We start from the raw sequence: 15000 nt of genomic DNA on the forward strand, positions 1-15000 counted from the left end.
AAATAACTGTCTTAATGTCAGTAATCAACCGGGGAAGTTTCATGGTCTTTAACATTTTTCCTCTTTCTTATTTTTCCCCTCCAGTGTTTCAGCGTTATTTCCAGTATATCTGTGATAAGACGTTCGATATCAGCTGATGATATCGGCCTCGTTCATATATCAGTCTGGCTCCGGGATCCACAGTGTGCCTCATTCTATTTGAGGGATGCTTTTATTCAAAGTGCATGTTAGCAGAGCCAGTCCCTGTGGGGTCGACAGTGTTAAAGCCATACTCATGATTACACTCCTATGCATGTACACACACACACACACACACACACACACACACACAGACTGTATATGAATACACACACAGGCCCTTTATGGATATCCATGTTGACATGTTGTGTGTGGACTCATCCTGCATGGATGCACACTCAGTGGATCAAACCGAGTCGTCTGCTAATGATGTTTTTCTCTGCGTCCTCTTCATGTCTGATCTCTGTGACCGCTCCAGGCGTCTGAACAACAACGACCTCTCCGTGCTGGAGGCCACCGGAGCCTTCAAGGGGCTGTCGCAGCTCAAGAAAATGTAGGTCATTCAGGAAACTCCAACGATGAACGAACACCCGTTCAATCATCTAAAGGAGCTTCCAGGAGATCTCATTGTTCAGCGTGACCTTAAAGGGACAGTTTGAAGAGGGTAGTGTTAGTACTGTATTACCTACGGTAGATGGCGGTCACCGTCACACAGCCCTTTACCTCGCCGTCACACAGCCCTTTACCTCGCCGTCACACAGCCCTTTACCTCGCCGTCACACAGCCCTTTACCTCGCCGTCACACAGCCCTTTACCTCGCCGTCACACAGCCCTTTACCTCGCCGTCAGACAGCCCTTTACCTCGCCGTCACACAGCCCTTTACCTCGCCGTCACACAGCCCTTTACCTCGCCGTCACACAGCCCTTTACCTCGCCGTCACACAGCCCTTTACCTCGCCGTCAGACAGCCCTTTACCTCGCCGTCAGACAGCCCTTTACCTCGCCGTCAGACAGCCCTTTACCTCACCGTCACACAGCCCTTTACCTCGCCGTCACACAGCCCTTTACCTCGCCGTCACACAGCCCTTTACCTCGCCGTCACACAGCCCTTTACCTCGCCGTCACACAGCCCTTTACCTCGCCGTCAGACAGCCCTTTACCTCGCCGTCACACAGCCCTTTACCTCGCCGTCAGACAGCCCTTTACCTCGCCGTCAGACAGCCCTTTACCTCGCCGTCAGACAGCCCTTTACCTCGCCGTCAGACAGCCCTTTACCTCACCGTCACACAGCCCTTTACCTCGCCGTCAGACAGCCCTTTACCTCGCCGTCAGACAGCCCTTTACCTCGCCGTCAGACAGCCCTTTACCTCACCGTCACACAGCCCTTTACCTCGCCGTCAGACAGCCCTTTACCTCACCGTCACACAGCCCTTTACCTCGCCGTCAGACAGCCCTTTACCTCACCGTCACACAGCCCTTTACCTCGCCGTCAGACAGCCCTTTACCTCGCCGTCACACAGCCCTTTACCTCGCCGTCACACAGCCCTTTACCTCGCCGTCACACAGCCCTTTACCTCGCCGTCAGACAGCCCTTTACCTCACCGTCACACAGCCCTTTACCTCGCCGTCACACAGCCCTTTACCTCACCGTCACATAGCCCTTTACCTCGCCGTCAGACAGCCCTTTACCTCGCCGTCACACAGCCCTTTACCTCGCCGTCAGACAGCCCTTTACCTCGCCGTCAGACAGCCCTTTACCTCGCCGTCACACAGCCCTTTACCTCGCCGTCAGACAGCCCTTTACCTCACCGTCACACAGCCCTTTACCTCGCCGTCAGACAGTCCTTTCTGACGGGGAACTGAAGCCGTTATCTATTCTCTCGTCAAAGCCACCAGACTCCATTCATAAAAACAGTCATTTTACCTCTCATAACAGGAGAGCTGCTGGTCTCCCGCTGCCTCCATCGGTTAGTTTTAGGGCTGTCAAAGTTAACGTGATAATAAAGGTTAACACAAAGTCCTTTTAACGCCACTAATTTAAACTATAGAACCTGATGAATCCATCGGTACCAACCATGTTGGACTAGCTTGTCGCTAAATGATACTCCAAAGTTGCACTAAATGTTGTCGAGGAAAAACTGTCATGTCCATTTTCAAAGGGGTCCCTTGACCTCTGACCTCAGGATATGTGAATGTGTGAGGGTTCTTTCCGAAAAAAAGTCAGAAAAAAAGTCAGAAAAATGTTTAAAAAAAACTTTTAAAAAAAGTTGGAAAAATGTCCAAAAGAAGTCGAAAACAAAAAATGTCAGAAAAAAGCCCCAAAAAACAACTTTATTGTTGCTAACTGATCATATTCAGGTGGATTGAGTGCCCTGAGCTGAGTCTCTCTGAACGGAGCTTGTGATAGATAAAACATTGTGTGAAGACCCCAGACTGTAGAAAACGTTTTGTCTTCCTTCCTTCCAGCAACTTGAGCAACAACAAGATCTCAGAGATCGAGGACGGGGCGTTCGAAGGTGCGTCCTCGGTGGTGGAGCTCCACCTGACGGCCAACCACCTGGAGTCTGTGAGAGGGAGCATGTTGAAGGGCATGGAGGGACTACGCATGCTGTGAGTCATACTGTCGTACTCCTCCTCTAATACATCCATCATCACAGAGAGGAAAGCATCAGTTAGACCCTAAAGACCTCACACAGATGACCTCTGTTTGGGTTTGTAGGACTTCTAGGTTCATGACAATAATACAATAATACCGGCCTACAAAATGAAAGGCTTATTCAGACGAACTACAACATTTGACCAAATTGATCAGTTCTGAGTTTGTATTGATCCCATTGATCTGAAACCCAGTCAAACCCATGTTTCTGTTTCTAACTGATCGGGCTGCAGCTATCTATTATTTTATTTATCCAGTATTTTACAGATTATTCCATCGATTAATTAAAGTAATCAGATAAAAAATACTTTGCTTTATTAAGGAGCCAATCCAAATGTATTTATAAACACATTAGAAAACAACAAAAGTTGACCAAAGTGCTGTACAGTTATACATCAAAACATCAAAACAACACAATAAAACACTCAGACCAACTTTAAACCAACAGGACATTAAAGTAATAAAAGCGTTGAGACCAATAGGAAAGGAAAAAAAGGATTAAAATAATCAGCGCTCATGCCGAGCCAAGAGCCATTAAGGAATAAAAGGAATAAAAGGAATAAAAGGAATGAAAGAGCGTTTTGAGATTTGATTTAAAAACAGGCAGTGTGGGGGACGGCCAGCCGGACATGTGGAGGCAGAGCTGCAACGGCTCGGTCACCCCTGAGCTTGACCTTTGACCTCGAGACAGTCAGAAGTAACTGGTCAGTTGATCTGAGAGAAAAGTTAGAGCTGGCCCATTTAACCATTTATAAGTTAATAATAAAGTCTTAAAATCCATCCTGAAACGCGCCGAAGAGAAGCCAGAAAGAATCGGGGAGACGAACTCACGTTGACGTGAACCAGTTAAAAGACGAGCGGCTGCGTTCTGAACGAGCTGAAAGGAGAAGAGACGAAGAGGCTCGGCTAGAACACCGACGTAAAGAGCATTACTATAATCACGACGGGTGGTGATAACAGCATGCGTTACCTTTTCAAAATCATTGAAAGAGAAGGAGCAACAGTAGGCTAAATATATAAAACAGAGAATCAGACGAGTCTAGTTGGTTTCCTTTTTTAGAAAAATCTACATTTCATGTTTCCACCGTTGTCTTCAGGCAACACGTCACATCACACAATAACTACAGTTAAAAGAAATGTTTCATTTCTTACACAGTCTGAGTCTGTCGCTGGTAAAAACAAGAACTGTTAGAGGACGTATATTGATGTATTGATTGTATATTGATGTATTGATGGTGAGGAGATCTGATGACATTACAGCTGGTTTATCGTCTGCAGCGTTCTCCCTCAGTACTCGACCAAAAGTTGTTGTCCTCATTAGTCACTTAGACACAAGAACAAGTTTCCCTTCATGACCTCATGCACTTCAATCTGAATGTGTGTGTGTATTGTGTGTTATAAATGTGTGTGTGTGTGTGTGTGTAGGATGCTGAGGAACAACAAGATCAGCTGCATCCATAACGGCAGCTTCACCGGTCTGAGCAACGTCCGGCTGCTCTCCCTCTACGACAACCAGCTGAGCAGCATCCTGCCCGGAGCCTTCGACACGCTGCCCAACCTGTCCACGCTGTTAGTGACACACACACACACACACACACACTCACGCATGGTCTCTGTGTCCTACCCTACTGTACGTCTCTGTCTGTCCATCAGGAACCTTCTGGCCAATCCTTTTAACTGTGACTGCCGCCTGTCCTGGTTCGGGGCGTGGCTTCGGAGCCGACGGATCGTGACGGGGAATCCTCGCTGCCAGGGCCCCGCCTTCCTCCGAGAGATCCCGCTGCAGGACGTCGCCGTCCCCGACTTCCGCTGCGAGGACGGTACGATACACACACTCGAATAGAAACACTGATGTACTGACAGGAACGCAGTAGGGATGGCTGGGTGGTGTAATACAGGAACGCAGTAGGGATGGCTGGGTGGTGTAATACAGGAACGCAGTAGGGATGGCTGGGTGGTGTAATACAGGAACGCAGTAGGGATGGCTGGGTGGTGTAATACAGGAACACAGTAGGGATGGCTGGGTGGTGTAATACAGGAACACAGTAGGGATGGCTGGGTGGTGTAATACAGGAACACAGTAGGGATGGCTGGGTGGTGTAATACAGGAACGCAGTAGGGATGGCTGGGTGGTGTAATACAGGAACGCAGTAGGGATGGCTGGGTGGTGTAATACAGGAACGCAGTAGGGATGGCTGGGTGGTGTAATACAGGAACGCAGTAGGGATGGCTGGGTGGTGTAATACAGGAACGCAGTAGGGATGGCTGGGTGGTGTAATACAGGAACGCAGTAGGGATGGCTGGGTGGTGTAATACAGGAACGCAGTAGGGATGGCTGGGTGGTGTAATACAGGAACGCAGTAGGGATGGCTGGGTGGTGTAATACAGGAACGCAGTAGGGATGGCTGGGTGGTGTAATACAGGAACGCAGTAGGGATGGCTGGGTGGATGTAATACAGGAACACAGTAGGGATGGCTGGGTGGTGTAATACAGGAACGCAGTAGGGATGGCTGGGTGGTGTAATACAGGAACCAGTAGGGATGGCTGGGTGGTGTAATACAGGAACACAGTAGGGATTGCTGGGTGGTGTAATACAGGAACGCAGTAGGGATGGCTGGGTGGTGTAATACAGGAACGCAGTAGGGATGGCTGGGTGGTGTAATACAGGAACGCAGTAGGGATGGCTGGGTGGTGTAATACAGGAACGCAGTAGGGATGGCTGGTGGGTGGAATACAGGAACGACAGTAGGGATGGCTGGGTGGTGTAATACAGGAACACAGGTAGGGATGGCTGGGTGGTGTAATACAGGAACGCAGTAGGGGATGGCTGGGTGGTGTAATACAGGAACGCAGTAGGGATGGCTGGGTGGTGTAATACAGGAACGCAGTAGGGATGGCTGGGTGGTGTAATACAGGAACGCAGTAGGGATGGCTGGGTGGTGTAATACAGGAACGCAGTAGGGATGGCTGGGTGGTGTAATACAGGAACACAGTAGGGATGGCTGGGTGGTGTAATACAGGAACAGCAGTAGGGATGGCTGGGTGGTGTAATACAGGAACACAGTAGGGATGGCTGGGTGGTGTAATACAGGAACACAGTAGGGATGGCTGGGTGGTGTAATACAGGAACAGCAGTAGGGATGGCTGGGTATGTAAAACAGGAACGCAGTAGGGATGGCTGGGTGGTGTAATACAGGAACGCAGTAGGGATGGCTGGGTGGTGTAATACAGGAACGCAGTAGGGATGGCTGGGTGGTGTAATACAGGAACAGCAGTAGGGATGGCTGGGTGGTGTAATACAGGAACGCAGTAGGGATGGCTGGGTGGTGTAATACAGGAACGCAGTAGGGATGGCTGGGTGGTGTAATACAGGAACAGCAGTAGGGGATGGCTGGGTGGTGTAATACAGGAACGCAGTAGGGATGGCTGGGGTGGTGTAATACAGGAACGCAGTAGGGATGGCTGGGTGGTGTAATACAGGAACGCAGTAGGGATGGCTGGGTGGTGTAATACAGGAATAGCAGTAGGGATGGCTGGGTGGTGTAATACAGGAACGCAGTAGGGATGGCTGGGTGGTGTAATACAGGAACGCAGTAGGGATGGCTGGGTGGTGTAATACAGGAACGCAGTAGGGATGGCTGGGTGGTGTAATACAGGAACGCAGTAGGGATGGCTGGGTGGTGTAATACAGGAACGCAGTAGGGATGGCTGGGTGGTGTAATACAGGAACGCAGTAGGGATGGCTGGGTGGTGTAATACAGGAACGCAGTAGGGATGGCTGGGTGGTGTAATACAGGAACGCAGTAGGGATGGCTGGGTGGTGTAATACAGGAACGCAGTAGGGATGGCTGGGTGGTGTAATACAGGGAACGCAGTAGGGATGGCTGGGTGGTGTAATACAGGAACGCAGTAGGGATGGCTGGGTGGTGTAATACAGGAACGCAGTAGGGATGGCTGGGTGGTGTAATACAGGAACGCAGTAGGGATGGCTGGGTGGTGTAATACAGGAACGCAGTAGGGATGGCTGGGTGGTGTAATACAGGAACGCAGTAGGGATGGCTGGGTGGTGTAATACAGGAACACAGTAGGGATGGCTGGGTGGTGTAATACAGGAACGCAGTAGGGATGGCTGGGTGGTGTAATACAGGAACGCAGTAGGGATGGCTGGGTGGTGTAATACAGGAACGCAGTAGGGATGGCTGGTGGTGTAATACAGGAACGCAGTAGGGATGGCTGGGTGGTGTAATACAGGAACGCAGTAGGGATGGCTGGGTGGTGTAATACAGGAACGCAGTAGGGATGGCTGGGTGGTGTAATACAGGAACACAGTAGGGATGGCTGGGTGGTGTAATACAGGAACGCAGTAGGGATGGCTGGGTGGTGTAATACAGGAACGCAGTAGGGATGGCTGGGTGGTGTAATACAGGAACGCAGTAGGGATGGCTGGGTGGTGTAATACAGGAACGCAGAGTAGGGATGGCTGGGTGGTGTAATACAGGAACGCAGTAGGGATGGCTGGGTGGTGTAATACAGGAACGCAGTAGGGATGGCTGGGTGGTGTAATACAGGAACGCAGTAGGGATGGCTGGGTGGTGTAATACAGGAACGCAGTAGGGATGGCTGGGTGGTGTAATACAGGAACGCAGTAGGGATGGCTGGGTGGTGTAATACAGGAACACAGTAGGGATGGCTGGGTGGTGTAATACAGGAACACAGTAGGGATGGCTGGGTGGTGTAATACAGGAACGCAGTAGGGATGGCTGGGTGGTGTAATACAGGAACACAGTAGGGATGGCTGGGTGGTGTAATACAGGAACGCAGTAGGGATGGCTGGGTGGTGTAATACAGGGACACAGTAGGGATGGCTGGGTGGTGTAATACAGGAACGCAGTAGGGATGGCTGGGTGGTGTAATACAGGAACACAGTAGGGATGGCTGGGTGGTGTAATACAGGAACGCAGTAGGGATGGCTGGGTGGTGTAATACAGGAACGCAGTAGGGATGGCTGGGTGGTGTAATACAGGAACACAGTAGGGATGGCTGGGTGGTGTAATACAGGAACGCAGTAGGGATGGCTGGGGTGGTGTAATACAGGAACGCAGTAGGGATGTGCTGGGTGGTGTAATACAGGAACGCAGTAGGGATGGCTGGGTGGTGTAATACAGGAACGCAGTAGGGATGGCTGGGTGGTGTAATACAGGAACGCAGTAGGGATGGCTGGGTGGTGTAATACAGGAACGCAGTAGGGATGGCTGGGTGGTGTAATACAGGAACAGCAGTAGGGATGGCTGGGTGGTGTAATACAGGAACACAGTAGGGATGGCTGGGTGGTGTAATACAGGAACGCAGTAGGGATGGCTGGGTGGTGTAATACAGGAACGCAGTAGGGATGGCTTGGGTGGGTGTAATACAGGAACGCAGTAGGGATGGCTGGGTGGTGTAATACAGGAACGCAGTAGGGATGGCTGGGTGGTGTAATACAGGAACGCAGTAGGGATGGCTGGGTGGTGTAATACAGGAACGCAGTAGGGATGGCTGGGTGGTGTAATACAGGAAACGCAGTAGGGATGGCTGGGTGGTGTAATACAGGAACGCAGTAGGGATGGCTGGGTGGTGTAATACAGGAACGCAGTAGGGATGGCTGGGTGGTGTAATACAGGAACGCAGTAGTGAGTGCTGGGTGGTGTAATACAGGAACGCAGTAGGGATGGCTGGGTGGTGTAATACAGGAACGCAGTAGGGATGGCTGGGTGGTGTAATACAGGAACGCAGTAGGGATGGCTGGGTGGTGTAATACAGGAACGCAGAGGCGATGGCTGGGTGGTGTAATACAGGAACGCAGTAGGGATGGCTGGGTGGTGTAATACAGGAACGCAGTAGGGATTGGCTGGGTGAGTGTAATACAGGAACGCAAGTAGGGATGTGGCTGGTGGTGTAATACAGGAAGCACAGTAGGGATGGCATGGGTGGTGTAATACAGGAACGCAGTAGGGATGGCTGGGTGGTGTAATACAGGAACGCAGTAGGGATGGCTGGGTGGTGTAATACAGGAACGCAGTAGGGATGGCTGGGTGGTGTAATACAGGAAACGCAGTAGGGATGGCTGGGTGGTGTAATACAGGAACACAGTAGGGATGGCTGGGTGGTGTAATACAGGAACGCAGTAGGGATGGCTGGGTGGTGTAATACAGGGACACAGTAGGGATGGCTGGGTGGTGTAATACAGGGAACACAGTAGGGATGGCTGGGTGGTGTAATACAGGAACACAGTAAGGGATGGCTGGGTGGTGTAATACAGGAACGCAGTAGGGATGGCTGGGTGGTGTAATACAGGAACGCAGTAGGGGATGGCTGGGTGGTGTAATACAGGAACGCAGTAGGGATGGCTGGGTGGTGTAATACAGGGAACACAGTAGGGATGGCTGGGTGGTGTAATACAGGAACGCAGTAGGGATGGCTGGGTGGTGTAATACAGGAACACAGTAGGGATGGGCTGGGTGGTGTAATACAGGAACACAGTAGGGATGGCTGGGTGGTGTAATACAGGAACGCAGTAGGGATGGCTGGGTGGTGTAAAACAGGAACGCAGTAGGGATGGCTGGGTGGTGTAATACAGGAACGCAGTAGGGATGGCTGGGTGGTGTAAAACAGGAACGCAGTAGGGATGGCTGGGTGGTGTAATACAGGAACGCAGTAGGGATGGCTGGGTGGTGTAATACAGGAACGCAGTAGGGATGGCTGGGTGGTGTAATACAGGGAACAGCAGTAGGGATGGCTGGGTGGTGTAATACAGGAACGCAGTAAGGGATGGCTGGGTGGTGTAATACAGGAACACAGTAGGGGATGGCTGGGTGGTGTAATACAGGAACGCAGTAGGGATGGCTGGGTGGTGTAATACAGGAACGCAGTAGGGATGGCTGGGTGGTGTAATACAGGGACACAGTAGGGATAGCTGGGTGGTGTAATACAGGGACACAGTAGGGATGGCTGGGTGGTGTAATACAGGAACGCAGTAGGGATGGCTGGGTGGTGTAATACAGGGACACAGTAAGGGATGGCTGGGTGGTGTAATACAGGAACGCAGTAGGGATGGCTGGGTGGTGTAATACAGGAACACAGTAGGGATGGCTGGGTGGTGTAATACAGGAACACAGTAGGGATGGCTGGGTGGTGTAATACAGGAACGCAGTAGGGATGGCTGGGTGGTGTAATACAGGGACACAGTAGGGATGGCTGGGTGGTGTAATACAGGAACGCAGTAGGGATGGCTGGGTGGTGTAAAACAGGAACGCAGTAGGGATGGCTGGGTGGTGTAATACAGGAACGCAGTAGGGATGGCTGGGTGGTGTAATACAGGAACACAGTAGGGATGGCTGGGTGGTGTAAAACAGGAACGCAGTAGGGATGGCTGGGTGGTGTAAAACAGGAACGCAGTAGGGATGGCTGGGTGGTGTAAAACAGGAACGCAGTAGGGATGGCTGGGTGGTGTAATACAGGAACGCAGTAGGGATGGCTGGGGGGTGTGATACAGGAACACAGTAGGGATGGCTGGGTGGTGTAATACAGGAACGCAGTAGGGATGGCTGGGTGGTGTAATACAGGAACGCAGTAGGGATGGCTGGGTGGTGTAATACAGGAACACAGTAGGGATGGCTGGGTGGTGTAATACAGGAACGCAGTAGGGATGGCTGGGTGGTGTAATACAGGAACACAGTAGGGATGGCTGGGTGGTGTAATACAGGGACACAGTAGGGATGGCTGGGTGGTGTAATACAGGAACGCAGTAGGGATGGCTGGGTGGTGTAATACAGGGACACAGTAGGGATGGCTGGGTGGTGTAATACAGGAACGCAGTAGGGATGGCTGGGTGGTGTAATACAGGAACGCAGTAGGGATGGCTGGGTGGTGTAATACAGGAACACAGTAGGGATGGCTGGGTGGTGTAATACAGGAACACAGTAGGGATGGCTGGGTGGTGTAATACAGGAACGCAGTAGGGATGGCTGGGTGGTGTAATACAGGAACGCAGTAGGGATGGCTGGGTGGTGTGATACAGGAACACAGTAGGGATGGCTGGGTGGTGTAATACAGGAACACAGTAGGGATGGCTGGGTGGTGTAATACAGGAACACAGTAGGGATAGCTGGGTGGTGTAATACAGGAACACAGTAGGGATGGCTGGGTGGTGTAATACAGGAACACAGTAGGGATGGCTGGGTGGTGTAATACAGGAACGCAGTAGGGATGGCTGGGTGGTGTAATACAGGAACACAGTAGGGATGGCTGGGTGGTGTAATACAGGGACACAGTAGGGATGGCTGGGTGGTGTAAAACAGGGACACAGTAGGGATGGCTGGGTGGTGTAATACAGGAACGCAATCACCCAGATCCATATCATACTTCTTATAATTAAAAGCTGTTTATGTACTTTCATTAATTACTTATCACATGCATGTTTAATAACAGGACACTTTTTATAGGCAAATAACAAAAATATGTTTTTTTATTATTGTAAACTGAATGTGCAATACATTTTTAAAATATTTGCAAAATAAAAAAATAAAATAAACAAAGTGCAAACATTTATTTGTTGACAATAATTCAATTCAATTTATTTTTATAAAGCGTCAAATCATAGCAGAAGTTATCTTGAGATGCTTTTTATATAGAGCAGGTCTTAGACCGTACTCTATAGTTTAGAGATCCACCAAGAGCATTGATGAAGGAACAGCATATGACAATGATCTTTGAGAAGCACACAATGTGGAATATCACCTCTTCATACCTAAAGTAAAGCTGAGCCTTCCTCCTCTGGTGTGTTCAGGCTCCGTGGTGGAGGACGGCAGCTGTGCTCCGGGGCCTCAGTGTCCCAGCCAGTGTACCTGTATGGACACGGTGGTCCGCTGCAGCAACAAACACCTGCAGGCTCTGCCCAGAGGACTCCTCCGCAACGTCACCGAGCTGTGAGTCCCACAGACCAAACACAAGCACCTGTTGGACTTCCATCCTGTTACTGTTTAGTCCACTGCTTGTTTAGACTGCTCTTGCTCACTGCTGCGCTCTCATGGCACGCCGTTTTAACATTTAATAGCTAGACGGGATATTCATTAGAGATATCTGCAACGTCATTTGGCCTGGTCCCGGGCTCAGCAACCTTTACTATCAAAAGATAAAAAAAACATCTGTCTGGAGCCGCAAAACATGTGATCATCGTGATGAAGGTAACACAGTTTATAGTCTCAGTATATAGTATATCAGTCTAATGCAGTGAGGGCCAAAGAGACAATGTACTACGCAGTATTAGGACCACATCGAGGGAAACAACATCTGAGATTTAGAGAAAATAAAGTCACAATATGACGAGAATAAAGTCATAACTTTACGTAAGTGATTATCTTATAGGCGATGTTTAAAAGGTTGTAGTTGTGAGTTTGTCAGGTAGCTGGTGAACATCGATCACAGACTGGTGAATCCATTTAGAACATCTCTCAGGGCTCTGATGGTTCTCCTGCAGGAACCAGGCTCTTTAATTAAGCTTCTCTTTTCATACAGAGCCTCCTGTGTTAATTTGATCTGATTCATTCTGCGAGAGGAGAATCAGGGACCTCTTGACTTCTACAGAGACATGATGGGATGTGTGAAATGATCTGAAAGGAGGATGTGAATTACTCACTCTCTCTCTCTCTCTCTCTCTCTCTCTCTCTCTGCTGTCCTCTCAGGTATCTGGATGGAAACCAGTTCACCAGTGTTCCTAAGGAGCTGGCCACTTTCAGATACCTGCAGCTGGTGTAAGAGCCACTCGACTGAACACTCCATTCACACTGATCCTCTCGCTGCTCCGACCCGACACACGTCTCCTCTCCTATACTCTATTACGACCAGCGACACTGTCGACTGTCGTTACAGCTTCCTGCTGCACCGCCTCTATCTACACATCTACATTTATTATTAATAATAATAATAATAATAATAATCTTTATTATTAAAACACATCATAGTAAGTCACAGTAAATACAATAAATAGCACAACATGCACATAGTACAGATGACAGTAACGGACGTGATCCCAGTGTGAACGCTGTTTATGAATTTAGTAAAGTTACTGTATTTTGGTATGAAAGACTTTTTTAAATGTGTTTTGGTTGCTGCGTCGGATCTAAAGTACGACGGAGTATTAGGACCACACTGAGGGACAAATACAGTCTGAGATTTCAAGAATAAAGTCTTAATTTAATGAGAAAAAGTCGTAATATTACGAGAATAAAGTCATAACTTTAGGATAATTAAAGTCATGTCCTCCTCCTCTAGAGAGTGAGTTTCCTCCATCAGGTCCGTGTGGTTCTTTCTCAGAATAAACTCAGTTTCTTTAATAACAATCTCTTCCAGGTCCTGATGCTGATGATAATGTGCTGCTGATGAGCCAAAAGATGAAGGACTTGGTTATTAGTGAAACCGAAACTAAAGTAGAACTTCACAAGATGTTGCATGTTCCTCATTTTCACACTATTACCCTCTAAAATAACACGTAACATTACTACTTTATAATATTATATCTTCATTCTTATAATATTACGACTTTTTTAGCATGAAAGATATGCTCAAATCATAACGGATTTATCGTATCATAACTACCTTTAAAACTGAGCCCACTGCGACCTCCGACAGATCGGATTTCTAACAGGTTAATTATAAATCACAAGTTGCGTTAAAGAAATTAGTGGCGTTACAACGAACTTACAACGAGTTCTTATCACGTTAACTTTGACAGCCCCAATAAAAACATGAATGTAAATTCTGTGAATCATTACATCTATATTTGATCTAATAAACGTTGACTTTACAACGCTCTGGAGTTCCTGCAGCCACCACTGGAATCTAATTCTAATAGTATAATACTAATAATATTAGTGGAACCTGATCTTTATCTGACTCTGTGCACAGATACCAGGTTTAAACACAATGAGTACACATGCAAACAAAGTGATGGCTGTGCAGCATTCAAATGTTGATTTATAATTCAAATGTCAACATTATGAACTATCCGGTACGTCCTACATGGTCATCGTATCACCTCCATCTAGTCCATCGTATGTTCAGTAGGCCAGAGGTGGGGATGGACACCGGACACTTGGAGTCAAGTCGCCCTTAAGTGACTTGAGACTTGACGACTCTCTGGGTTTGAGAAGAAGTGTTAAATATAATGTCTTTATTTAACTTAAGATTACATTTTGGTCTCCTACAGCCTTGGGACTTTCTATGAAAAGAGTTTCAGTTCCTCCACAGCTCATCTGACATTATGGATTTAAAACTGTAAAATCAGCTCTTTAACCTCATAGTCACTTTGGATTTAGTTAATAGTAATACATGTTGGTGTGTTGGAAGGATGCTGGATGCAGAAGAACTGTAGTCCTGAACTCATCCAGCAGGGGGAGCTGTGGACTGTAGTTCAGTCTGTCTCCATGGTTTTATATATTTATCACAAACTCCATTCAGCAAGCAGCAACTAACACGTTGTAATGGGAAACTGTGTGTGTGTGTGTGTGTGTGTGTGTGTGTGTGTGTGTGAGTGTGTGTGTGTGTTATGGAGAGACATTATGTGTTATTAGTGTGTCTGTGTGTACTGTATATGTTTGTGTAACTAATGGGACCCCTGAAGAAAGTTATGTGAGTGTGTATTGTGTGAGTGTGTATTGTGTGAGCGTGTATTGTGTGAGCGTGTATTGTGTGAGCGTGTATTGTGTGAGCGTGTATTGTGTGAGCGTGTATTGTGTGAGCGTGTATTGTGTGAGCGTGTATTGTGTGAGTGTGTATTGTGTGAGCGTGTATTGTGTGAGTGTGTATTGTGTGTATTGTGTGAGTGTGTATTGTGTGAGTGTGAATTGTGTGAGTGTGTATTGTGTGAGTGTGTATTGTGTGAGTGTGTATTGATTGTAATTGACCTTTTGTCTCTGCAGAGATCTGAGCAACAATAAAATCAGCTCCTTGTCGGACGACTCGTTCTCCAACATGAGCCAGCTGACCACGCTGTGAGTCCACACACACACACACACACACGCACACACACACACACACACACACACACACACACACACACACACGCACACACACACACACACACACACACACACACACACACACACAGACACACACACACACACATGAATGTTCTGAAGTCCCATCTCTGACAGAAAAACTACATTTACCTGCTTCAGATGAGATCACTGAGCCGGGGGGCCGTGTCAGTCTTTGTGTGTCCGCCTGTTATTCCAGGTTGTCCTCCGCCTCCGCCTCCGCCTCGTAACACCGAGCTGAGCATCTCGCTGCC

The 15000-nt window shown here is 48.5% G+C and overlaps 1 protein-coding gene across 1 annotated transcript in view; it reads left to right on the top strand.

Annotated features, from left to right (window-relative positions):
* slit1b (slit homolog 1b (Drosophila)) overlaps positions 1 to 15000 on the top strand; it is a 104190-nt gene that overhangs the window by 66842 nt on the left and 22348 nt on the right. The window contains exons 17-23 of the mRNA XM_037764191.1: positions 497 to 571; positions 2485 to 2628; positions 4100 to 4243; positions 4328 to 4494; positions 11500 to 11638; positions 12395 to 12463; positions 14630 to 14701. Of these exons, the coding sequence (XP_037620119.1) occupies positions 497 to 571; positions 2485 to 2628; positions 4100 to 4243; positions 4328 to 4494; positions 11500 to 11638; positions 12395 to 12463; positions 14630 to 14701 (810 nt within the window). The remainder of the gene's footprint in view (positions 1 to 496; positions 572 to 2484; positions 2629 to 4099; positions 4244 to 4327; positions 4495 to 11499; positions 11639 to 12394; positions 12464 to 14629; positions 14702 to 15000) is intronic.

Source organism: Sebastes umbrosus, chromosome 3 (genome assembly GCF_015220745.1).
Source record: "Sebastes umbrosus isolate fSebUmb1 chromosome 3, fSebUmb1.pri, whole genome shotgun sequence".
Lineage (NCBI taxonomy): Eukaryota > Metazoa > Chordata > Actinopteri > Perciformes > Sebastidae > Sebastes > Sebastes umbrosus.